Source organism: Mytilus californianus, unplaced genomic scaffold (genome assembly GCF_021869535.1).
Source record: "Mytilus californianus isolate M0D057914Y unplaced genomic scaffold, xbMytCali1.0.p SCAF_7, whole genome shotgun sequence".
In the NCBI taxonomy this organism is placed as follows: domain Eukaryota; kingdom Metazoa; phylum Mollusca; class Bivalvia; order Mytilida; family Mytilidae; genus Mytilus; species Mytilus californianus.
In genome coordinates, this window is record NW_026262723.1 from 85,401,776 (window position 1) to 85,428,463 (window position 26,688).

General features: G+C 31.6%; 1 protein-coding gene across 3 annotated transcripts in view; it reads left to right on the forward strand.

The window, feature by feature from the left end:
• LOC127707701 (bifunctional heparan sulfate N-deacetylase/N-sulfotransferase-like) overlaps nt 1–26,688 on the forward strand; it is a 39,204-nt gene extending 12,516 nt beyond the window's left edge. For 2 of the 3 annotated variants that reach the window (XM_052212381.1, XM_052212378.1), the window contains exons 2-13: nt 8,743–10,200; nt 10,556–10,682; nt 11,809–11,921; nt 13,188–13,373; nt 13,743–13,871; nt 14,548–14,730; nt 15,696–15,792; nt 17,751–17,874; nt 19,424–19,598; nt 19,991–20,161; nt 20,681–20,790; nt 22,370–26,688. In XM_052212381.1, the coding sequence (XP_052068341.1) occupies nt 9,178–10,200; nt 10,556–10,682; nt 11,809–11,921; nt 13,188–13,373; nt 13,743–13,871; nt 14,548–14,730; nt 15,696–15,792; nt 17,751–17,874; nt 19,424–19,598; nt 19,991–20,161; nt 20,681–20,790; nt 22,370–22,586 (2,655 nt within the window). In that variant the 5' untranslated portion in view covers nt 8,743–9,177 and the 3' untranslated portion in view covers nt 22,587–26,688. The remainder of the gene's footprint in view (nt 1–8,742; nt 10,201–10,555; nt 10,683–11,808; nt 11,922–13,187; nt 13,374–13,742; nt 13,872–14,547; nt 14,731–15,695; nt 15,793–17,750; nt 17,875–19,423; nt 19,599–19,990; nt 20,162–20,680; nt 20,791–22,369) is intronic. The other variant, XM_052212379.1, reaches the window with a different exon arrangement.

Consider the following 26,688-nt stretch of genomic DNA (forward strand, 5'->3'; position numbering starts at 1 on the left):
AGCTGCGCCCAGCGAAGCATTTTATTAATGATCTTGTGAAACATTTTTCGATCGGATGTTCTAGCATCAATCAATTTTTGGCATTCACATATCCTCCGTTTAGCAACTTCCAATCTACATTCTTTTCTTAAAGCATGTGTTGTCTGTTTTTTATTTTTCAAATATAAGTTATCGGTCTCTTTCGGTCTACCATTAATTTTCCATTTATAAAACGCAATCTTCTTGTTTTTGAGAGCGTCTTTAATTTCTTCATTCATAACTTGCAGTTTTGGTCTTTTTTCTGCCAATTTTTCTAGTTGGGACCAGAGCTTGAGTAGACTGAGTAATGATTTCATTAAGTTGAGTAAATGCATTAGTTATGTCTTCAACAGTTTTTATTTCTGAGTTCATATTTGAGAGTTTGTAATTGATGTTGTTTTCATATTTTTCCTTTTCTATTTTATCCCATTTAACCTTAGTTTTGAAGATGCCATTGATTGATTTTTGCTGCTTTAAATAATGACGGTGTTGAAGGACCATTTTAATTGGATAATGGTCTGAGACATTGGCACCTATGTCTAGTTTCTTGATTTCAAGAACAGAATGTTTATATGTATTCTGGTATAAAAAGTAATCAATGGCAGTGGTATCATGGCCATTGGAGTGTATAAATGTGCTGCCAGTATATTTCGTTTCTAAAGAATGGTCTTCCATAAATTCATTGATACAGGCCTTTCTTTGTGAAGATGGACCATTTATAATATCTTCATTAAGATCACCACCTATAATAATTTGATGAGTAAGTTTGTAGATGCAGACTATTTCATGTAGAAGAGCTATACAGTCTTGAAATTCATTTATATGGTCAGAAGTACCTTTACAAGGCAAATTAACAGAAAGGATGATGAGATAAGGTTCACCACATATTTCAATTCCTTGTATCCTCTCATTTCCTATGGTTAAAGGTGTTATAAGAGTGTCTAAATCTTTTTTCCATAAAATAGCAGTGCCACCATAGCCCCTAGGCATTTGAATAGGGGGAATTGGGTCCATTGTATCAACAGCTTTGCCAACTCCAGTAAAATTATCATTGATTTCATTTAGTAAAGGTAATTGACTATCAAATAACCAATGTTCTTGTAAAAGAAAAATGTCGACATCACTTTCTGTTTCTTTAAAAAAAGGACCACAGGTTAAGACATTTTTACAGTTAAAATTTAAAATATTCAGAGTCTCATATGTACATGTATTTACATCTCTCTCACTATTTACAAGTTCAGTTCTTTGTATCTGCTGGGGTTGAGGCTGGCCTGGTGTAAAAAATGAGTTTGTTGAGTAGTTGGGTGATAATATAGTGGTTGTCCAATGATAGGAAGAGAATGGTCAAAATTTTGAGTTTGAGATAGGTTTGTACAATTTCCACTATTCTGAGAACTTCTGTTCACTTTCTCTAAGTTGTAATTTAACTTTGGCAGCTGGCTATTGTCACAATACTTTATTTGCTGAGTATTCACAGGTTTTGAGTTTATTGTAGACGTGTGAATATTTGTGGGTTGAATTTCAATAAGATTGTCTGTGCAGATGTTTTGGGCATACTCTGTATTTTGGTATGACGAAGAGTCTTCATTGTATCCTTGGTGCCAATTTTGGTAATAGTTATATTCAGGTTGAGTATCTCTATATTGTCCTGAATAGCCATTGTTGTAATTCCAATAATTATCAGAGTAGTTCAGTCTTTCATGGTTGTACTGATGATGTGTACTAGTTTCAATATTGTGTTCTGAATGATCACTGTCTGATTCTAATTTGTTCAATTCTTTATCAATTTTACTAAGTACAAATTTTGTGACCCTTTTTCTCATGCCAATAATCAGTTCATCTTCCTCGTCTTTGTTTTTAGATTGATAATTTGTTGGAATAGAGTTGTTTACCAGAGAATGTATAGGTATTTGCTGAGCTCTATTCTGGTCTGTAAAGTTTTGATTGTATTTTCAAGCTCAATGTTTCTTATTTCAGCTTTATGTAATCCATCCATTATCTTTGTTTTTTGTTTCATATCTTCGTTGAGCATTGCTTCCTTAATTTTCAATTGCTCCTCTTTCTTTTTCAATTTTTGTTCTAGAGTTCGTAATTCTTTCATCTTACTTGATGTTTGAGTTTCATTTTGAATGTTAGCATGGTTAGGATTTGATTGTATATCTAAATTGGCTGTGTTTTCGGAAGAGCCTACTGAAAATGTTAATATATTTGGTGCAGGAGCACAATTGTTGATGTCTAAATTATGAAGATTATGAGATGTTAGTTTCACTTCAGTTTGATGAAAAATTTTTGAGTTTGTGACAGTATCTTGTTCTTCAAGGCCAATACATGAGAAACATTGGTCAGTTGTTTTGTCTAAACAATGTGTATGGAATGTCATATCACAGTTGACACATTTATTTTCTATTTTATCCAGAATATCATTGCACCCATTACATTGTATTTCTTCTAGTAATAGAGTTTTTGCTAAAGTAGAAGTTCCTGATGAGAGTAAGTTTTTATTTCTGATAATTTCTGAGCTATTGGGTAAAGTTATACACCTGGATGGCGATTTAACTGACAAGTTGGAACAATTTTTATACGACCGCAAAAAAATTTTTGTGGTCGTATATTGGTATGACGTTGGCGTCGTCGTCGTCGTCGTCGCCCGGCGTCGTCGTCCGAATACACATTAGTTTTCGCACTCTAACTTTAGTTTAAGTGAATGGATCTCAATGAAATTTTACCATAAGGTTCAATACCACAAAAGGAAGGTGGGGATTGATTTTGGGGGTTATGGTACTAACAGTTAAGGAATTAGGGGCCAAAAAGGGGCCAAAAATAAGCATTTTTGTAACTTCCAGACATAACTTGTGTGTAAGTATATGGATCTCTCTGACATTGTACCACAAGGTTCCATATCACAAAGGGAATGCTGGGATTGATTTTGGGGGTAATTGCCTCCAAATTTTAGGAATTAGGGGCCAAAAAGGGGCAAAAAACAAGCATTTTTCTAGTTTCATGACAATAACTTGTGTGTTAGTGTATGGATCTCTCTGACATTGTATCACAAGATTCCATATCACAAAGGGAATACTGGGATTGATTTTTGGGGGTAATTTCCTCCAAATTTGGGGAATTAGGGGCCAAAAAGGGGCAAAAAACAAGCATTTTTCTAGTTTCCAGACAATAACTTGTGTTCAAGTGAATGGATCTCTCTAAAATTGTACTGCAAGGTACCATACCACAAAGGGAAAGCTGGGATTGAGTGTGGGGGCGATGAATCATAAGGGGGTTCAAAAAATTTGGGGGGGGGGATTTTTTTTTCCTTTTTTTTCTTTAAAATTTTCCATTTTAAATTGGTTATTTCTGATTTATATATAAAAGCAAATAATAATGATATGGTTTGAATAGCATACATGTGAACCTCCCGACAGGAGTACAATAATCCTGTTTTCAGGAGTCTCCTCCCGACCTCCGGTTGAAGAGGAAAATTATAATCCCGTGTATGAAATTTTTCATGATGAATGAAAAATTTCTGCCCAACATATTATCTCAGGCATCTGGTGTAACTCACATTACCTGAAGTTATATTTTACCTGTAAATCAATTAACATGCATAATTATATGGCTTCACTTGTCAGCTTGGGTGTCAAACATACTGGTAATCAACGATTTTTTACCTCAGGCTAACTGCCGTTGTGTAACAAAAACTGTGTATTTATTGGGTTACTTCCCTTGATTTATCCTGTTTTAAGTTACTTTCCTTTTAATAATGAAAATTTTTAAAAGAATATAAATAAAATATAAATTGAACAAATAATCATAAAAGGATGGTAAATAAATGATTTTAAATGTCTTAGGACAAATAAAAAAATAATAATTTGAAAATTATTTGAGGATTCTATACTTCCTTTCAAGGCTTAAATTGAAATTTATATAATAACTATGACCCTTGTTAGAATGATTTTCTGAGTATGCAAACAAAAGCTATTTGCAGATAGTTAAACAAATGTTCTGGTTGCAATAAATGTTTTATAGAATATGAAGTAAAAAATTTAAAGAACATACTGAAAAAAAAAAAATGTTAGATTGAACATGTAAAATATAAAGATGGAGAAACTTTATAAGTACAAGGGTACTATAAACATAATAAATTGGATGGAAAGTTGAAGAAAACACACTTTAAAAGACCATTTTTACAGCACACGGTTACATTTACGACAAAATTTATGTCGATTAAAAACCTCCTGATCTGAGTCCTAATCTCCTGACCAAAATTTCCCAATCTCCTGATCTGAGTTTCACAGTCCATCACATATATGAATAGGTAAATTAAAAAATTATAAGTTCTTAGACCACTTTCATTCTGTGTCAGAAACCTATGCTGTGTCAAATATTTAATTACAATCCAAATTCAGTGCTGTATCAAGCTTGAATGTTGTGTCCATACTTGCCCCAACTGTTCAGGGTTTGACCTCTGCGGTCGTATCAAGCTGTGCCCCAGCGGAGCATTTTATTACAGATGTAGTTTTGTTCATCTTTTTCAATTGTTTATATATCTTTTTCAGAGAGTTTGTCACATGAGTAGTGCACCCAATGGCCAGATTGGCATAGTACAGCTCTAGATTTGCAAGTTCTATTACATTTGTGACATTTTTCAACAGCATTATGGAGGTTAGATATGGCTGATGTTGGTTCTAAAGATGATTTTGAATTATCAATGGACTCTAATGCTGTCTCTAATTTGGAGGCTAAATTTTTGTTCAAAAGTTCAACATTCACTTTTGCTCCTTGAATTGTTGTGTTTGACATAATCTTATGTATATGATTCACATCATTGTTTATGAAATATTGTGTATTTCTCCTGTTTATCAATAATGAGCATTTTGTGAGATATGCATTAATGGTATAAATGAACGGGTCTGTATCTTTTGTCTTTATATGGAAAGTATATTGTACTTTGTTGCTCTGTCTATCAGTAGCAATTGTTTTGGTAAATTCATGCAGATTGGATTCCCTGTAGAATTTTTCACAGGCATGGATAAAGAGTTCAAAGGAAACAGCATCTAACTTAGCCGTCACACCACCCCTTGTATTTTCATATTCAATTTCTGATCTTTTAGTATACTCTAGTTTTTTCTTTAATGATTTTTCAATATTTAATGTGTAGTTATTCTCATATTCATTTGGACATGAAATTTTACTGTCACTTTTGGTTTTTCTCAAAGATTTTCTTACTAGATCCATTATTGTTGGTTGTTACGTTGTATACCCAGGTTTATATTACCAATGAACCCTGTATGGTAGGACTGTTGCAACACAGATAACTAGACACTGTGGAAGGTCCCACCCTAGCCTAGCTATACTGTGTCAACGGTACCTGTGGAAGGTCCCACCCTGACCGCTAGCCAACAGCCTACCAACAGTCGGTCTTGGCTTTATGCGCAATTTTTCTTAGCCAAACTCGGGCTAGATTGATATCTGGGTGGATCCCGTCTCTATATAGACTGAAATTATCTTGGTCACCTGCTTTCCGGCTTGAGTCTTTTTTTGAAGTATTTACAGGGTGTAATAAATCAATTGAAAATCCTGGGGTTCTTGTTTCTAAGGTGTTATTTATATATCTGATATGATCATTAATCTGAAGAATATGTTTGACAAGAGTGATGTCCTGATCAATAAACTGTTTAACGTCGGGATGTGAGTGACAAGAGTTCCAACCATATATTGAGTAGGGTGGTATTTCAAAAAAAGTTAATTTACAAGCTGGGTGATTCTTAAGAATTTGAGCAATTTTCTGGAAATTATTTGTCACAGATTGAACAATTTCTTTGGGATCTTGTCTCAGTTTAATATAGGGATGGTTGTATTCAGTGAGATCGCATGTGCCAACCCATATGTAGAGTGAAATGTTGCCTATTAGTGCTATTTCTGTTTCTAAGTTATCAGGTAACCACTTCAGTCCTTGTTTTGAGTTACGGCCAGATTTGTCCCACCATCTGATACTGGTTTCGACAGGTAAGCTACACTGTGCTTGTAAATATTTCCCCTTACTATCTGTGAGAACTACTGGAGTGAGTATTTGTACTCCGTTTGGTGGCTCAAAACTTTTTCTCAAATATTTAAGAAGCTTTTTATCCGTCATTAGTAATTGGTTACACAGGTATAAGAGTATATATGGAAAGCTGAGGTGCAGATAGCGAGTTAGGTTTAAGGTAAAGTCAAGCGTAAGCACAAACACACACAGATAAAAGTATATTTGGTGTCGATAAAATTAAATTACGGCTATATGCAAGTAATAAAATGTTTCTACCGGTAGACGGAAATATCTAAGAACTATCTATATGCTAAAAGTTCTAATGTAGCTAGGGCCTCACACTGATACAGGATCACAGCTTCGAAGCTTTTGGATATCTTCGCAGTAAAAGTTTCTGGATTTAAGACTTTACTATTAAAATGTCAAGTATTATATTTACATTAAGATAAATTATTAAGTAAAATCTTAGAGTAGTGTGTGGACTGCAAAAACTTCTTTCTCAGCCAAGGGCCGCCATGTTTTCTCACTTTTTTTTTTTGGCGGGTCACATGTAAAAAGTTAATCTTTCTAAAAATCGGAGAAATACGTTTTTTAAAAGGTAAAATTGATCACGCCAGTGTTATTATGCAATGTTATTGATATGTTCCTGTAACAAATAAACGCCAACACCACAAGTAATTCTTCAAATTGGAGCACAATATAAAAAGACGTCCGTCACCATCAATACCAAAACCACATATCAAAGTATGTTGGTAATACTTTGACTTTAGGGGGTCCGTATGCGCACCGAAGTAGTGGCAAAATATTCAGTTTGTTGATTGTGGCCATTATCCAGTAGAAGTAGAAATAGAAGTACTTTGACCGGTCTTGCATATTGTCATTCATGGAAGCACTGTAGTGGTTTTCGTGGTAAACTGTCCATGTTTATAATTTTTTCCTGTGCACCAAAGGCATTGAATTATGACATTTTGATTGGAAAAGGCAGAGGAATTCCCACTAAAAGACAACTACATTAGAAATTAGACCCCCCATTGTTGTAAATTCGATATGGATAATTTCAAAAACAATTTGTATTAAATAGAAAAAGAGTACTTGCCTGAAATTCGTATTTTCTTCAATCTAAAGAAATCATTGAATGTAGAGAACAACAATTTCGCTGAACAAACATTAACAAAGGTGATGGGCAACTTTTTAATATCTGATTTTATCACTGTGTTGATTTTTGACTGCCCCACCATTCTGTTTTAATATTATTCCTCCACTATATTGGCATGATTGGAGAAATGTTGAGTACACAATGTATTTAGTCCACTAATATTTCCTATATATGAACTGAAACACCATATAATCGTCCAGGGAAATAGCAATTAATAATTGAGGAAACTTATTTTCTCTTGAAAATTTCATTTTTCTCCTTTAGAAAATAGATGTTATTTCCCGTCATGCTCACAAGTTAGATCAAAAAGGTCCAGCCTCTATCCACTATTACGCATAGCTTTAAAGGCAGGGGTAGGAATCAATGGACCAATTTAGGGAATGTCACTGTTTTGGAAGTTCTGCTTGGCCCTGATGACTTCATTAACCAGACACTGAGACTGCACTATAAAATTTTTGAAGATACAATGAAGAAGTTGAATTTCTGAACTTGTCCATTTATCATGTGTCCCTTTAAGCGTTTTTTTTATAAGACCATAAAATTTGGCCAACTGTTAGAGTTGGTCGTATCAAGCTGCGCCCAGCTGAGCATATTATTTTTGTTGTTCAAATATGTGTCCTTTGTGGAGAATGAAGGAACAAAATGGCTGCTTTTTATGTTTTTATAATGCAGTGTGGGAATTATAATGATGATAGTTACAGCTCTTGTAAATTTCCTTGCAATAGAATCATACACTTGACTATGAGTCCAATACCATACAAATCTGCATGAAGAAGGAGCCTCAAACAGATTATCTGAAAACATAGATTCAGATGTGATAGAAGCTTTCAATCATTTTTAATCCTATTTCTTTTTAGCTCACCTGGCCCTATGGACCATGTGGGCATTACTAGGAGTCTATTGTGTCTTCATAAAATAAAAAAAAAACTCCTTTGCAACCATTGGACCAATCCAACAAAATTTGGCTGAATGAAAGTGTATGTGTTTGTTCCTTGCAATCAACCAAGTTTTAGCCATAGTAGTCAACCAACCAACTTGACTACCATGACTAACAATCAATAATCATTTATGCATAAGGGTGAAATGCAAGTATTTGCCTAATATACATGTATTGAAAACTGTAATAGATCAAGTCTGATTGCCTAGACTTCAACTGTCTAGGTAGTCTCATGGCAGTGTACTTGCTCTAGTGGAGTTTGATTGCTAGTTTAATCAACAGTAATAAATATTGAAACAAAAGACTTTGAAATTCAGTTCTTGCTGCATCTCAGATACGAACACTGCATTTGGAAGAAGAAAGAGCAAATACTCGTTATCTTAAAATAAAACATGTACATGACCTTCCAGCAAGGTATTACATAGGTAATATCACTGCAGGGGTTAATTACAGTCGGACTTCTTGTCCCATAGGGACATTTATAGGAGCAAGACTTAAAATGTACTGTATGTTAAAATTCTGCCTTAGCTTAAATTGTTTTTATATAAATGGTGGGTCAAATTTAAGATATAATTATTCACATGCTTAAATATGGTTTTATATTTTTTTCAGAGGATAATTGTAATAATGAGATTTATGCATAGAGAAATAAGTGCTGGAACAAGTTAATTGATAGAGGCAGTGCTGTTACAAGCTAGTTGATAGTGGCAGTGCTGGAACAGGTTAATTGGTAGAGGCAGTGCTGTTACAAGCTAGTTGATAGTGGCAGTGTTGGAACAGGTTAATTGGTAGAGGCAGTGCTGTTACAAGCTAGTTGATAGTGGCAGTGTTGGAACAAGTTAATTAATAGAGGCATTGCTGGAAAATATTGATTGATAGAGGCAGTGCTGGAACAAGCTATTAGATTTAAAGAATTCTGTCATCCATAATGACCAAGCTGTTTCTACAAATATGGAAGAATTCATAACCCTACTGTGTTCTAAAACAGTCTTTTGTAGCATATGGTTTGATATAATACAACTAGAAGTGACATAAAAAATTACCAAAATGATGTTCAAAAGATTTTGGGAGCGACTGAAGACAAATTATCTAAGAGGGTCTCCACTACATCGTGTGGGACGAACTAAGACTTTAGTTTCAGCAGTTGTTTGTTTAAGTTTTCTGTCTTTTATCGCTTTCACATATCATTTTCTTAATTCAAGTCCAGTGCACCGAATAGCTAACCCACCAGAACCTGTCATAACATGCCGTATGAACAACCTTCAGAAATCTATGTTCACACCAAAGGATCATACTTCAAAAGAAAGACTTCATATAGGTGCTAGAGTGTTAGTTTTTGTGGAATCCCAATATTCTAAAGCAGCCAAACAAATAACCAGTTCTCTCCAATATGCCCGTATTGATTACAAATTAGAAAACGCAGGTCACAATTTACCTACTCTTACCCATGCCGATAAAGGACGATTTGCTGTAATTATTTTTGAAAGTCTTGAAGCATATGTCAACATGGATAATTGGAACAGACAGTTGTTAGATAAATACTGTCAAGATTATAAAGTTGGAATGATAATTTTTGTACACTCTGCTGACGAGTACGGCATTGAAAAAGAAAAAGTACCAGGTTTGCCATTGATATTAAGGTACAATGTTGCAGTTAAAGACTATCGCTTAAATGCATTCACTGATATATGGCGAATAACAAAACCAGGAGAAACAGTTTTAGATAATATCGAAGAAGATGATTGGGTTGTGTTTGAATACAATCATTCTACTTATGAACCTTTGTCTTACGCAAAACTAGCACCACCTCCATATTTAAATTCTCGTTACATACCTGATAATTCTACAGTTGTTTGTGCTTTGCTAGATCGTGGAACATTAGATGGCATACAGAGAATTTTTTTTGGTAATGATTTAAGTTTCTGGGTACATCAGATGATATTTATTGATGGTATATCATATTTATCACATGGGAAGCTGAGTTTTCCTTTAGAACGATACATTCTAGTGGATGTTGATGACATATTTGTTGGAATAACTGGCACCAGAATGACAGCAGACGATGTAGAGGTAAAAAGGTTTTCTCTTCTAGGATGAAAAACTATAAGAAATAAAATAGTTCGACATTCTTCACCATTAAACCGAAGACTTTTTTGAATTTTTGTTTAAACTGTTGAGTTGCTGTATCAGTGACATTTTCTTCACATTTCTTTTTATTCAATTATTTTGTTTAGAGTTCGAAGTAAAATTTAAGATTTTCAATTAGTATTATAATGTTTCATTGGCTAAATATTAATATTAAATAAATCAGTGAGAACTCTGATTTGCTAGATTTTCTTAGAGTTGTTTTTCATTGTTTTGATTTGCAAAGATTAGATTTAAATCTACACTCATTTTTATCAACAACTTTTTGAATTTCTTTCAGGCTTTGGCAAAGTCTCAGGAAAGACTTCAAAAGGAAGTCAGCAACTTCCATTTTAATCTAGGATTTTCTGGTTGGTTTTATCAACATGGAACTTCTTTAGAAAATGCAGGTGATCAGAAGATACTAGGTAGGTGCCTTTCCAGAAAGACAGTTGAGTATATTTTGTAGTCTTCGTATAAACATTAAATAAGGTAGATTGTATCACATGTTCTTAACAAGTACATTTCAGGGATCATTGCAACTTGAATGTATGAGTCTTGGATTTATCAGCTTTACATGGGACTCCTCAAAATGTTCAAATTTATGGTCTTCATAATGGGGAGACTTTTAGTATTGGGTTCTTTGACTACAAGACACCAAATCATGTGGTTATATTTAGTCAGAGAAAAACCTTGGCTGTTGATTATCAGTGTACCCAATCCCTCTATAACCAATCATATGGAATTCATGTGTACATGTAAATGGACAGAAACAGAAATTTGTAAGCAGCATTAGCTTTTGAATTTAATAAAATATTATTAGCATGGTCATAGTTAAAGTTTATATTTTGAATAACATAAACTCATATTGAAATCCAAGCATCTCAACCACAAGCAGAGACTTTGAAATTGTTGCATGTTAAAATAATTGAAAAGTATGGATAAGGTGTATTATTTCAAGACACAACACCTCTACATATGCTTGACAAAAGCAAGGGAATAATGGTTTTAATAATAACAGTCATTAGTTGACAAACAATCTCGTCACGAAATACAGAAATAATGCAAACATTTAGATTATCACAGAGCTCATTAAGATATTTGTTAGATAACACGACCGAAAATACTTTATAAGGCAAATGATTGGGTTAGACTGCAGGAATATTTGAATTAAAAGGCTAAGAGAGAGAACTGGAAGTAGTACACTTAAGATAAGTTTTTGCAAGAATAAATGTTTTTTTATGAGGTGTGTTTAAGGAGATCTTAGGCTAGACCAATAAGAGCTACATTCTGCCTTAAACTCCATGGCATCTGAATTATAGATGGTAGCTCTACACTAATAAATAAGACTTTTGTTACTTTGACATTGTCAAAAATTTCAGAAAATAGGGATGCTTGCATTCATCGTAGTGAAGTTATAGATCTATATAGTACATGTACTTAGTAGGTGAATTTTTTTTAAAACTGCAGAGAGTCCTAAAAATAAGACCCTATTTTTGTATTGTAGAGAAACTTTTGAACGAAATAAAAATCAATTGTATTTTTGTGTTTCAGAGTACAGGAATAAATTTTGGTGGTTTGGTCATATGTGGCGACATGAACAAGGACATAAGTTTGACCAAGCTAAATTAGAAACTTCTATGATTAAAAATTACCAATTTGCAAAAGTAAGTAACAAATGTTTAAAATCATTGCTTTCTTTATTCAGAATGAACAAATACTGACATTTATCTCTATTGTCTCAAATTTTCCTTTGTTCTTTCTATATGATAATTTTTCTTCACATGATACTCCATTGATATTGGTTTATTTTTGGTCATGTTTAAAGAAAATGTATGACATCATAAGCCTACATCATTGTCGATGCCAAGGAAAATAGAGATAAACAGAAAATCAATGGTCTCTCAAACTCCAGGATATTTCTCTGCAGCATCTCATCTCAGGGCTATCCCGTTCCATGAGATTGTAGCAAAGGAACTCCCTCTAATTTTAAGAACAATCTATAATAAAATAAATAACAAGGAACTGAGATGTTTTTACAACAGAAGAAATGATATCGGGTGGATACACTTGACACATATCTCATGAAATTCTAAGAAATTTTTCATACCACTTTTATTAGGGAACGACCATTTAACTTCAAGGGGGGTGGGGGTTATGGTTTTTTCCTAGAAAAATATGTTGATCCCCAATTTGATGAAAAAAAATATTGTGGTCAAGCAGATGACAAAAAAAAATATTCTGAATCCAGATTTTCCCCATACCTTATAGTGTTAAATTTTGAAAAAAAAATAATTTGATTGATAGCGTCGAAAACTAAAAAAAAATGTTCGAAATTTTTTTTTCTGACTCCGACAAAAAACCATAACCCCCCCTTGAAGTTAAATGGTTGCTCCCTTACATTTCCTTTTTTTGAGAGTTTAATAATGAATAAAACACATTTTTCAGCAAAGTTGACTGACTTGAGCAGTACTCTTTGATATATTTTGATTTGATAACAGCTTTATATGTTATTGATAAATGGAATCCCAACTTCTTACAATGAACCTTTATTTGGTATTTGAAAAAAATGTAAACTTAATACTTTTAACTGTGAACATGATTTGATAAAAACATAAAATTTAAATTTAAAAGAAATTTTATGAGAATTGATTGACCTCCTGAAAGAGACACATGTTTAACACATTGTGAAGAAATGCAGCAATAGTGCTATATCATGTTTATTTTTGTGAAGCACCATATCTCAATGGAAGGCTAAATATTGTTTGAAATTATGCACAGAACTCCTCCAATCTTTCCATCATTGATTTTAATCACTTTGATTATTTTAACTAACAAAAAAACTGTTTAGTGTTTAATTTCTAAAAGATCAGTTTGGCTATGGCAAACAAATGTTAAAGTGGCTGGCAGTAAACATGTGTTGTTATTTACAGGAACACAATATACCAGTGATGCATCAGTATGCTGTTGCTCCCCATCATTCCGGTGTCTATCCTGTACATGAACCACTCTACCAAGCATGGAAAAATGTGTGGGATATACGAGTAACTAGTACAGAGGAATATCCTCGACTTTATCCTTCGTGGAAGAGGCGGGGATTCATTCATAAAGGGGTTATGGTAAGTAAAAAAGAAATTAATATTTTGTCTAAACTTTGCAATATCAATCATTAAACATGCATCAATACTAATTGTGTATGTCATGTTAATATAATGTAGCTACTTTCTTCTACAAATGTTCTATTTAGTCAATATTGTTTGAATATTCATATTCCTGTTCATTTTGGAGAACTAAATCTACACAAAAATACTCACAACACTTTATTGTCGGAAATATATAATATTTGAAAAAAGTAATGATAGCCTTGACAAATGCAACAATTTTGATAAAAAGTAAGTTCGTATTGTATGTTTTATTATTTTGATGTGCTATATAATTTAACTTATACTTGATAATAGATTTTACTAATATTCTGTTAAACTTTTCAGGTGCTACCTCGTCAAACATGTGGTCTCTTTACTAAAACATTATACATTGATACTTATCCTGGTGGAAGGAAAAAGTTAGATGACAGTATACAAGGGGGAGAACTCTTCAAAACATTCCTATATAATCCTGTAAGTTCCATTATTTTTAGATACACCATAATTCAAGAGACTCACAGAATGTCTGTCATTTACTTTCTAATAAATTTTATCATAGTTCACTTGTTTTAACTGATAAAAATGTTTTTGGACTATCAAATGCCCCCAAAATAATTTGTGTTTATGGTTTCTTTTTTATGAGAATATCTTGTACATATACTTTTGCACCAACACATCAGATGTCGTAACTGCTAAATTATTATATTGAAATATGTGACAGAATTGATCAAAACAATGTTCATCAGCATCACTGTGGCTATTGACATTAAAAATGGCGAACTTCCTGTATAAAGATATATAATACTAGAAACTGACTCAGTGAAGACACGATTTTGGAGGCTTGTGACCAAAAAAAAATAATGTCATGGCAATATTATCTGGGTATACATATACTTAAGGAAGTGGTTGAATAAATTTGAAAAATACACAAAAAAACATTTAATCTGTAAAATTTTTGTAGATTTAAAGATTTGATTTGGAGACAGAAATGGTATCATATATTTTCTATGATGTTGAAAGTATAACCGTGACATAAGTGAAATGAACATACAGGTACATAAAATGTGTTTAATTAAATACACAAGAGAACTAAATGAGCAGTTATGTCTTACTTTGTTTTTAAACTAAATTGTATGACTTTTTATTATAGATAAACATTTACATGACTCATATGGGTAATTATGCAAATGACAGACTAGCTTTGTATACATTTGAAAGTGTAATAAAATTTGTTAAATGCTGGACAAATCTGCAGCTGAAGCAGGTAACACCATTAGAAATGGGCATTAAATATTTTGAGATGTATCCTGAAGATAAAGAACCAGTGTGGCAGGTAAGAATAAAAACTGAATATTACTGTAAATTCAGAAATTATTGTGTGCATTTATCATTGCGATTTTTGAAGAATGGACAAAAATGTGAGATTAATTATATCAGGAAAATCTGTATACAAATATATATATATCAGATATCGGAATGCAAGTTTTTATTATTGCGATAATCACCAATTCAAGTTGCATTATTCGCATTAATAAAAACCTCACAATTACAAAATGTATTTCTGAATTTACAGTAATTATAATCCTTGACTGGAATTAAAGAGGCCAGTGCTAGAAATAAATGATGTTGTTGAAGGTACCCAAATATAAAGCGTCATTGACTAAATATCTTAATCATTGTCATAAAGTACCACTACTCTACAAAGCACTTGGCTGATTTTTAAACAGATAAAAGCTTATCCTATCCGGGTTAGAGGTTAAATTGTGTATTCTCTATGAAAGTTCAAACTCAAAAGCTAATTTTATCTGATTTGGAGTCATACGTTACAAATGTGAATAGCTAGATTATTTTAAATCTTGACATTAGTATGATGATGATGATGATGATGATGATGATGATGATGATGATGATGATGATGATGGATGGCTGCTTAACAGACATTATTATGAAGGAAGACCATTAGATAAATTGATTATAATGAGTTTCTATTAGGAACAGAGAAGTAACAATTGAATAGTCAAGTATTCAAAATTGAAACTACAATAGATAAACAACTGTTTGATAAGAAGTATGTATACTGGATGAGTACCAGCTACTGTCAGGAATTCATGGTTTTTCTTTAACATTCCTAAACACAGAGTATGTTTGGAAATATTCTTTTTGTATACAAATTCTTGACAAAAGTTTTGTTGATAGTAAGATTGCCTTAATAAGGATGAAAGATATATACTGATTCACAACACATTCAAATTTTGTTCCTTTACTCTTTTGTCACTGTCATACCATTACTCTTTTCAGGATCCATGTGTGTATAAAAGACATATGCAGATCTGGTCTGCTAACAAAAGCTGTGATAGATTGCCAAAATTCCTTGTTGTTGGTCCTCAGAAAACAGGTATAGTTAGTTATACACTTGTAATAGATGTGGTATCACCCGTATCACCCTTTCAGTATCAATGATCATTGGTGCAGCTTTGTACGGATATTTAAATCTGTGAATTTGTGGGATATTTAAATTTATTATACTTCATGTCAAAATGCCAGATTTTGGTTGGTTAATATGAGGGAGATAATTTACTCTATCCCATGGCAAATACTCTATTACCCTTCACGGAGACGCTTGGTCAAGTGTGCACTTTATTAAATATGGATGATTGTTATGTACAAGACACGTCATAGTTTATTACTTTGAATTGGAAGTTTAATAGACAGTAATAACAGAACATTCAGTATAATAAATTAAATAACACATATCTGAGAGTGTGATAGAGCAGATTGTTACCCCTCGAAAAGACATTGTCAACCTTGGCTTCGCCTCAGTTAACAATGTTTTCTCAGGGTAATAATCTGCTCTATTACCCTCTCAGCTATGTGTTATTTATATACTGTGACTGTGTGGTATATTTTATGCTAAAATGTTATTTATACCCCCTGCAAATGAAATTTATGATGACTGTAGTTCTTGTATTAGAAATGCATATTTGTATTCCAAAAGGTTGATAGCATTTGGTAATTGAACAAACACTGGAACAAGATGAGTTCATAAAGGAAATATGCAATATTGAACTAAACTATGTTGTCAGCAAAGATGTGGATACAATATTAGATAATGTTTAATCACCTTTTCTGTCTGTTCATCCAATAATTTATGCACAATTCATAAATTTTTAGATGATTTCAGTGAGAATTTAAGAAAAGGTAGTAAACTATTTGATGATTAAAATTGAGAATGGAAACAGGGAATGTGTCAAAGAGACAACAACCCGACCAAAGAGCAGAAAACAGCCCAAGACCACCAATGGGTCTTCAACACAACAAGAAAATCCCACACCCGTAGGGGGGGCTTCAGCTGGCCCCTAAACAAAAATGTATACTAGTTCAGCGGAAATTGACATGAATCCCACAAAAAGTTACAGTCAATAATTTTATGTCATCTTGTTAGTAAATTGAGCAGAAGATGAGATTGGATGAAGTTGCTAATGCTATATCTAGTTAATGTGATAATGCAGCAATCCAGAAAGCATAATGTATTAATGATTTTACTGATTTTATTATACTAAATACTAATTTACACTTGTCCGTATTGACTTTTACACCCCCACTTGTTGGTGTCATAAGGATCTTCATGTTATGGTGTTGTCTAGCACACTGATCTTTTGAAAATAAGTTACAAAATGACTTATTCTTTTGAAATATATTGGCAATATCATTGTCGAAAATCTTGCTATTTCACTTGTTTGATACTGGTTGAGACCACCAACCTTTGCAAAACTCAGCATTAAATATCTTACCCTAACTCAAGATACTTAATAATTTGATATTAAATTTATTGCTTGAACCCTAGATATTACATATGTTGATAACAAATATATAGAGAATATCATATGGCTTTTTCAATACCACAGCTGTATCAACCCAAGACACCAATATAATCCCAAGAGCTCTGCTCGAGGGATTATATTGGTTGAGGGTTGATAAAGAGTGTGATATTGAAAAAGCCATATCATATACACTTTATTATATACATTTACCTCACGTACAACTAATTTATATGTTTTTTCACGTGACATGACGTAAAACATATATAAGGGGTTTGATAAAGCCCTTGTAACAGTGACTGATATCGATTATGTGACGTTATACAGATAAAGCCTTCGCAACCGTGGTTGATATATCACGGTTGGCTGATACAGCATGATTGCCATTGATTGTATTACACATACAATTTACTTGTATTTACTACTAAGTATATAATAAATTGCTCTATCTCATCTTACTACACATAAATTGTTAATTATATTGCTTTACCTTCTGTACTGATATTGCAACTTGCAATTTATAATTATTTTTAAGGTACAACAGCTTTATACAAATTCCTGCAGATACACCCAGCTATCTTAGCAAACTACAACAGTCCTGACACATTTGAAGAAGTACAGTTCTTTAATGGTAATAATTACCACAAAGGCATTGATTGGTTAGTACTAGTACATTTTTTTAAAATATGAATCATAAATAGTGTAAAAATCCTTCCATAAGTTTCTAGCTAATATGTATTGTATGAACAATTAATTCTTTGGTAAATGTATACACATGCCCCAATATCCCTATCCCAGTATAGTTCACTGTTAAATCCAAAGTCTAAATGCAATTTTTACTAGAATAATTATCCAAGCATTCAAAATAATTCATAGCAATTTTTTTATGTCAGCTCCGTGATGTGCGCAATTTGCAGATCTTAATTTATAAAAATAATAAGATTCATTAAAAAAAATCAAGATTGGATATTCTCCACTTGTGTAAAAATTATACATCTGTTGCCCTCATCCTGCTATCCTCAATTGTCAAAAAACAGAAGTGTAAAAATTATACATCTGTTGCCCTCATTCTGCTGTCCTCAATTGTCAAAAAACAGAAGTGTAAAAATTATACATCTGTTGCCCTCATTCTGCTATCCTCAATTGTCAAAAACAGAAGTGTAAATTTTGTACATCTGTTGCCCTCATTCTGCTATCCTCAATTGTCAAAAAACAGAAGTGTAAAAAATTATACATCTGTTGCCCTCATTCTGCTATCCTCAATTGTCAAAAAACAGAAGTTAATGTACGCTAATAGTATCTTTGATACTAAATGAGGAGACCTGTTTATGTGTGTCAGTTATCCAACTAACAGAATAGATTAATTAGTTTGACTCTGTGACCAGAATCTATCATGCACACTGTATTTTGTCATTCTCACTTTTCATTGTCGTGTTTGGATTATTTTGAGAATATTAATTATTATGAAAAGATTTTGAATGTCTTTCCTGTTGTCTGTTTCAGACTTATGTCAATGCTTATTTCGCATCTCAGTAAGTGGTCAGTAAAAGATATGGCTAAATTTCAAGAACAAATCCAAAGAGCAATGCACTACAACATGCCTTAATTAGGCAAAATTGACCCTAAAACCAAACAAGGCCCCTCAACCAACTTAATTGAAAATAAATTGATTTGAGACTAAGAGAATTGAGGTCATGACAAATGGGTTAGAGCAGTCTTAACTTATATTTACCAGATATGAAATGTACTGCACCACATAGAGCCTGCCATGCATCCAGTCTTAACTTATATAAACAAGATATGAAATGTACTGCACCACATAGATCCTGCCATGCATCCAGTCTTAACTTATATTAACCAGTTATGAAATGTACTGCATCACATAGATCCTACCATGCATCCAGTCTTAACTTATATTAACCAGACATGAAATGTACTGCACCACATAGGTCCTGCAATCCATTCAGTCTTAAAGTTTCTTCATTATTTTACTTATTGTAAAGTTTAGTTGCTAGGTGTGAACTTATCCTAATGATAGACCTTCCAACTTAACATTGATAGGCAATTCACATAATTGTTTTTATTCATAGCAAATTAGCAGAAAAATAATATTTTTAGCATGTATGTTCTACAACAAGTAAAAAGCAATATACTGAATGGATCTCTTGCTTGCAAAATATAAAACCAATATCACTGATTCTTTTTCAGGTATATGGAGTTTTTCCCAGTACCTGGCAACGCTACCTCTGATTTTTTGTTTGAGAAAAGTGCTAATTATTTTGACGGGGAATTGGTACCATATAGAGTTCATTCCTTACTGCCAAAAGCAAAAATCATTTGTATACTCATTGATCCTGCCAAAAGGGCATATTCTTGGTATCAGGTAAGCGATGATAAGATGTAATATTAATAAAAGAAATTCTTTTAAAGCCTTTAAAAGTGAAAAAGAAAGTTTTAAAAAAATTTGGTTTGTTATACTTTTATTTTTTGCTTCCTTATTATACCCCTACTCCAAAGGTGGGGGTATACTGGTTTACCTCTGTCTGTCCCTCCGTCCATATGTCTGTCTGTAACACATTTCAATTGCATTTTGTTGTAAAGTTATATCTTAGAATTCATTTGTTGGATGATAAATGATCTATGATTATATTACTTAGGGCGGGAATGAAACTCAGAGCTTTCCATCAAAATTAGGTTACACTTGATTTCAGCTGTGGTTAAAAGAATCTGCTGCAGCTAGTTAATGTTTCAATGACGGATTTTCTTTTATTACAGCACATGAAAGCTCGTGGTGATCAGGTAGCAGGCAACTATACATTTCATGATATCATAACTGCTCCAGACAGTGCTCCTAGGAAAGTGAGAGAATTACGCAATAGGTCACTTATACCTGGAATATATGTTCAGCATTTACAAAAATGGTTAGAATTTTTTCCCTCCAGACAGGTAAGTGAAATAATTTAGTTTACAATACAAACAAGCACCGTATTATAGAAACTGACTACATAGTTTGATATTTACACCTATGCGTAGGAACTATTTTGTTTTTACATGTACATTTAAACTGGTTTACATTTTAGCCCTGTAAGCTTAAAAATCTGCAAACTTAGGTTACAAATATTTAAGAATCAGGTTTCCAAAAGGTCATCAATTTCACGGTTCAGTGATACTTTAATAAAATTATATACAATATAGGTAAAAACTAACAGTATTCTGGTCAACATTTGACTCTGGATAAAACAATTTTAATGTATCTATCTTTATCTACTGAATGTTTTCCCAAGATATTCAATAACTAATATATTGGGATACTTAATTGAAGTTGCAGATTGGTTAATTGTTAACAGTAAAGGTGCAATAAAATTGATTAATTTGTGTTAAAAAGAAGAATTTACATACCTTTATGATGACCATTGTTAGATTATTGACTACATAAGAATACTTATTATGTCAATTTTATTTTAGATTTTTATAATTGATGGAGGTCGTTTAAAAAGTAATCCAGTAGCTGTGATGCACAATGTCCAAAGATTTTTACATATAGAGCCCCATTATGATTATAATGACTATTTAAGGTAGGAAGAGCACAATGTCCAAAGATTTTTACATATAGAGCCCCATTATGATTATAATGACTATTTAAGGTAGGTAGAGCAGAATTATATCCAAAGATTTTTATACATCTGTCTTAGATATTACATATTATGATATACCGTAGTACCTCTGTCCATCTATCTATCCATCCATCCATCCATATGTCAATATTTGTATAATAACTCAAATTTGCTTTAACTACTTTTCATTTGATTTTAAGATAACAGTAGGATTGATGTAAGAATGCACCCTTTCGATTTTGACAATTTTCAAATTTTGTCATTCAAGAGTTATGGGACTTTATTAATGGAAAATTGGACTTTTACAAATGTTTTACAATTTCTCAACTTTTCTCTGATACTTTTTCCTGCAATGTTATCACAGGCTAGAATTGGTCAAAGTAACCTTTCTTTCAGTTTTCATGATTTTAATTTATGTCATTCCAGAGTTATGGAACTTTATGTGCACTTACTCCAATTATCTGGGATTGATTTCTTCAATACTTAAGACATGTTGAGATTAATAAAAGGAAGCTCCCTTTCAATTTTGAAAACTCTCCGGATTGTTGTTCCAGAGATACAGAATTTTATGCAGATTTAAGTAAATTTTCACATTGATACTTGAGTATGTTCAGATGAATTTACCGGAAACTTTACACTATTATCATGATTATTGGAATTGGCAAAAAAAGATGTCGTTTGATTTCAAAATTTGTGTTGATTTGTCATTTCAGAGTTATGGACTTATACTGTCAGATTTAAGGCCATTTTAACTAGCTCTAGTATGCTGTGATCAAATTACTACCAACTTTATAGTATTGTTGGGATTGGTAAATGCAGGCTTGGTTTTGGTTGTGAAAATTTTTTGGCAACATCTTCAATATGCACAAGACAGGTGTATCATGTGCTTTTGGTACAGCTGCTTATTTGTGAATAATATTTTATGACTTCAGTCCTGAGTTCATTAGACATTTCACAAGATAAAAGATACTATATGGCTTTCAAAGTACAAAAACAGCATGTACTTCCATGACAACCATTAAACATAAAAAAAAAATTTAATTTTGTAGTAATGTTTGATAACCTTGTCTGAGAATATTTTGTAATCTAATGATATTTATTAATCCTTATCATCACTTGTTGATGTTCAATTGTTAACATTTCTAATTTGAAGATTTTGAAAAACATAAATAGAATAGAATCAGACATGCTGGCAATACTCTTACAACATCAGCAGAGTTGTGTTACTTCATAACAAAAATGCTGTCCATAATAGCAATCAAGCTTTTGATTTCATTGAAACTTGAATTATTTTTTTAAGGATCATATAAATCATTGGAAACCATGTAAAAGGCAGACAGAATATTATTATTTTGACACTTTTTAAAACACCTTACAAGTATGATGCTAGGAGAACATTAATTTTATTTTGGATTCTTCATGAAAATAGTTTATCTTCAAAGATACCCTTTTAAATCATTCAAAATGGCTGCAAGTTTTGTGTAAGGGGGAAATGCTTAGATATTGTCAAATGTAACCGAATTTATTTTCTTTTCGACAGGTTTGATCCAAAGAAAGGGTTTTTCTGCCAAGTTTCGTCAGCCAACAAAAGTGAGTGCTTGGGTCGAGGTAAAGGTCGGCATTACCCACCGATGAACGAAACATCAATAGAGTTCTTAGAACAGTTTTACAGAAAAAATAATGTAGCACTATCCAAACTTCTAAGCAAACACAAGTATAGGATACCAGACTGGTTAGAAAAAGAATTAAGTGACTGAATTATGACAGGTTTTAATTATTAATACCTTAGACCCTATGTGATTAATTTTCTGAATCTCACTTACAGATGCATGTTGGGAAATTAATTGATTTCCTTGGATGAAAATTGGGTACAAATCTGTTGATTGAATTTTGTAAAAGTTTCAGTAAAACTATCAAGTGAAAGAAAACCACATACCAAACATTCATAATGTTATATGAGGTGTAAAAAATACTATACATTGTACAATTAAAATGTATGCATTTTAATTTATTTATTTTTGTGTGTAAATGTTTTGTAAGTGTGTGTTTCACTTTCAACACAGGACACAAAATCAACCAAAATATGACCACATTCAGAACTCCAATTTATGGTAGAAAAAATACCAACTATCCTCCCAAACTTTTTTTTTAAGAATCCAGTATCCGAGTACCAGTTAGTTAATTTCATATGGCCTAAGATTAATTATTTTAGCAAGTAAGCAGTTTAGAGATGATTTTTTTTTAATTAAGAAATTATTTTTCGACAAATTTTTAAAATATAGATATATGTATTAGCTTCTTTGGAATTTTTACCAACAATAGTTTAATATAATTTGATGAACCAGTTTGATTTTATTGTATTGTCTGATGAACTGTATCTTTAGTTTTAGTGTATTGACAATTTTTTCTTCTTAATTTAGTATATCAAGTAGAAAAGTATGCTAACTCAGTGTTGTTTTTAGATTAGATCTCATGGAAATGTTCATATTGAACCATTGTTAAGGTGCTTTTATTCCTGTTATAAATATTGTTGTGTATCTGCAAATGTATGATAGTGAACTGTATATACATGACAAATCTTTCTATAGAACGATTTTATTTTTCTGTGGATCAAACAATTAAATACAGAGAATGTCGTCTCTGAACTTTTGCAAGAAAGAATATTGATGTAAAATACTCAACATAAGTATAAAGCTTTACAATGAATTAAATTCATATGTGATATTTAACAGTGTGTTTGCTTTATTTTTAAGTTTCTTTTTTCCTGTTTAAGACTTATCAAAAAGACCTTTTCAACAGGGATAAGCCAGATATGTTAAAGTTTTTGATGAAGTATAGAAATTTAAAAAGCTAATACAATTGAAAAATATTCTGTCAATGTTTTCCCAGATTTTCCGGTGAAGAATTTAATTTGAAACGCAATAAAACGAACAAAAAATTAAATAAAATGTGAACCATTGAAAGGCAGCATGTTGAAAGAAATACATGATTAAAAAATTGCATGTCATATCTTGTGTGTGTATTTTTTTTGTAGATGATTACAAAAATGTGTAACAAGGAAATCGACACATCATATTGATGTGTTTAGTAATTCCCCCATTAAATTCAATATGCTCCAAAGTTTATTTTTCAAAATATTATCGCTTTGATATTAATATAAATTTATTAACATTTCTTTCTATAATTGTTTAAGAATATGGTAGACATTTTAGATATGTTGAAAAATTATACTTTGATATATACTATATTATAATGAACATTTTATAATTCCCACCTAGAATTATGATGGGAGTATTATTTCAGTTGTAATTACAGAGTAATGTTATAATTACATGTATTATAAATGTTATCTATGAAGTCGAGGCACATTTTTTAACTTACTTATAGCAATGTATTTTTCAAATCATAACTTTTAGCAAGTATGCAGTTTAGAGTCTTGATATTTTAGCAATGTATTTTTCAATGTATAACTTTTATGCATGTTATTTTATTCTTTTATTCAAATTACTTTTTAATTTATGTATTTGAATTGTAGTATGCACTGAGATATTCAGATCTGATCCTTGTAGAGATTTATATTCCAATTCTGCATCAAACTAAATTTTTGTAAATTGAATTTTTTATCTTGATATCATAAAAGTTTGTCTCATGTCACATAAAATTTGTATTTTATTTTTTATTTTCATTGATAAATAGAGATAGTTAAACATGAAGTATTATAAAACTTCTGTCTTTTTTTTTTTTTAGAACTGAAGTATGTAGGAGAGTTGGATAAAGCATATTTTTTAGAAAGATTACTGTGTAATTTTTACTTTAAAGGGGATACCACTGGCATGATGTTTTGGGCCACCTATTTTACTAACTATTGATAGTCAAGGTGTTTGTTTATATTTTTTTTATTATCAAGTTCTGCTGCTTTGTTCAGAACATACAATTAAGTAATTTTTTTGTTAGATATTTTCTGATATGTCGACCTAATTTTACCATTTTTTGTTGTTTCTTTGTTTATTATTCAAGAGTTGTTCTGACAGAAGTAATTTTCACAAAAAAATCTAAAAAATCTAGAAATTTAAAAATAGTTTCTGGTTGCTATATGGCTAAAGTTAATGTTTGATTTTCAAGGGCACAGCTCATATTTTTGTCAGACACCCTTTTCTTAACAAAATGCTGATGAAAATTTTAAAAAAGAAGATATTTGTCATGTATAGGAGTCCATGTCTTTATGATTAGGTTTAGGACTTTAGACTGACATTATTATTTAACACTGACAGTAAGGGATACAATTATCAAATTTTATGTTTTTATCTAGTGAGAACAAGACTGGAAAGAGTCATATATCCAATTTTTACATGCTCAGCATGCTTAAAGCAATAAATTCCAACTTTTTAAGATTTTAGTATGACCTGGCTTTGATTGAATACACCACAACACTTGGGGAAGTATGCTACCAGGTCCACCAGTCCACAAAGGCAGGCGTCATGCCATGGGAAGATGGTAACTTTTACTTATAGGAAGATAGGAAGATTTCATTGATTGATTAGAGTTTGTTTTTTTGAAAAAAATGATACCACAATTTGATATGTGATTAACATTTTTAGATAATTGTTGTAACTTACTGGCATTATTTATTGTACATTTTTAGATAAGTTTTGCAACTTCTAATTTACAGTACATTTAGATAAGTTTTTGTAACTTCAGTACACATGTATAGTTGATATTTTTAATTAAATGATTAGAATGATGTACATACCTGTATTTTTATACTAAATTAAACCAGGTTGTGATATTTATACAAGTTGTTGTTATACTACAATCATGTCACAAAATAGAGTAGAATATATATAGGAATACAATCAATGAATATTGACAAGGTTTGATTAAAAAATTCAGATCAGCTTTAATTTAAAAAAATCAAATTGATTTGTTACTTCCAATGCAAGATTTTTTTTTCTAGAAAACTTGGTTGCATATTATATATCCACCAAAGAATGGAAAAACTTTTATTGAAAGTCTGAAAACAGATTAGCATCTCATGTTGGAAATATTTGGACTATCTGAATATTTTTAATAGATTTCTGCAACTCTTTTCACAAAAATCTAACAAGAAAAATACTTGAAAGTCATAAACATATCAGTATAACTTACAATTTGTTTCACTTGTAAAATGTTTGGTTAAACGAGTCACTGGAATTTATGTTCTTCCTTTTAAAAACCTAATTCTGTAATACCTAATGTATAGACATTGTTAATGAAGAATTTCAAAACTTTTATGTAGGAGCATGATTTGAAACAAAAAGGGAAGCAAAGAAATTTATTTGCTGAATATGTGATAAATGACCGTTTACTTGTTTTAACAGACCAGTTAAAATAAAACAAAATCACTAAAACAGCAGTTACTAAACAATTCTAAAGATAAGATGTCTTATTGAAATGTGTTCTTTTTATAAAACAGTTCATTTTTTGTCTGTCTTTGTATAAATGTTCATCAATTTATATCATCTCAATAGGGCTTTGTTAGACATTCCTGTAATTTCATATAAAGTATTAACTTATTACAATGTATTCTTTCAATCTTAATCTCATTATGGTAAAGTGCCAAAAAGGAATATTAATAACATAGTATCAAGCTTAATTTCATTCTTCATGCATAGCCACTTCACATTTCTGTTTTGGTTTAAATATTATTTTTGATGACGGCATGCTCGCTCAGTTTATGTACTGATGTAAATGGTAATGCATTTATGATAATGAAATAATCAATGTGCATTTAATACTGGTAATAAATGTTTACAACATATTCAGAACATACAATTGTTTAGACGCTGTAAAAATAGTTACATAATAAAAGCAATCAAAATA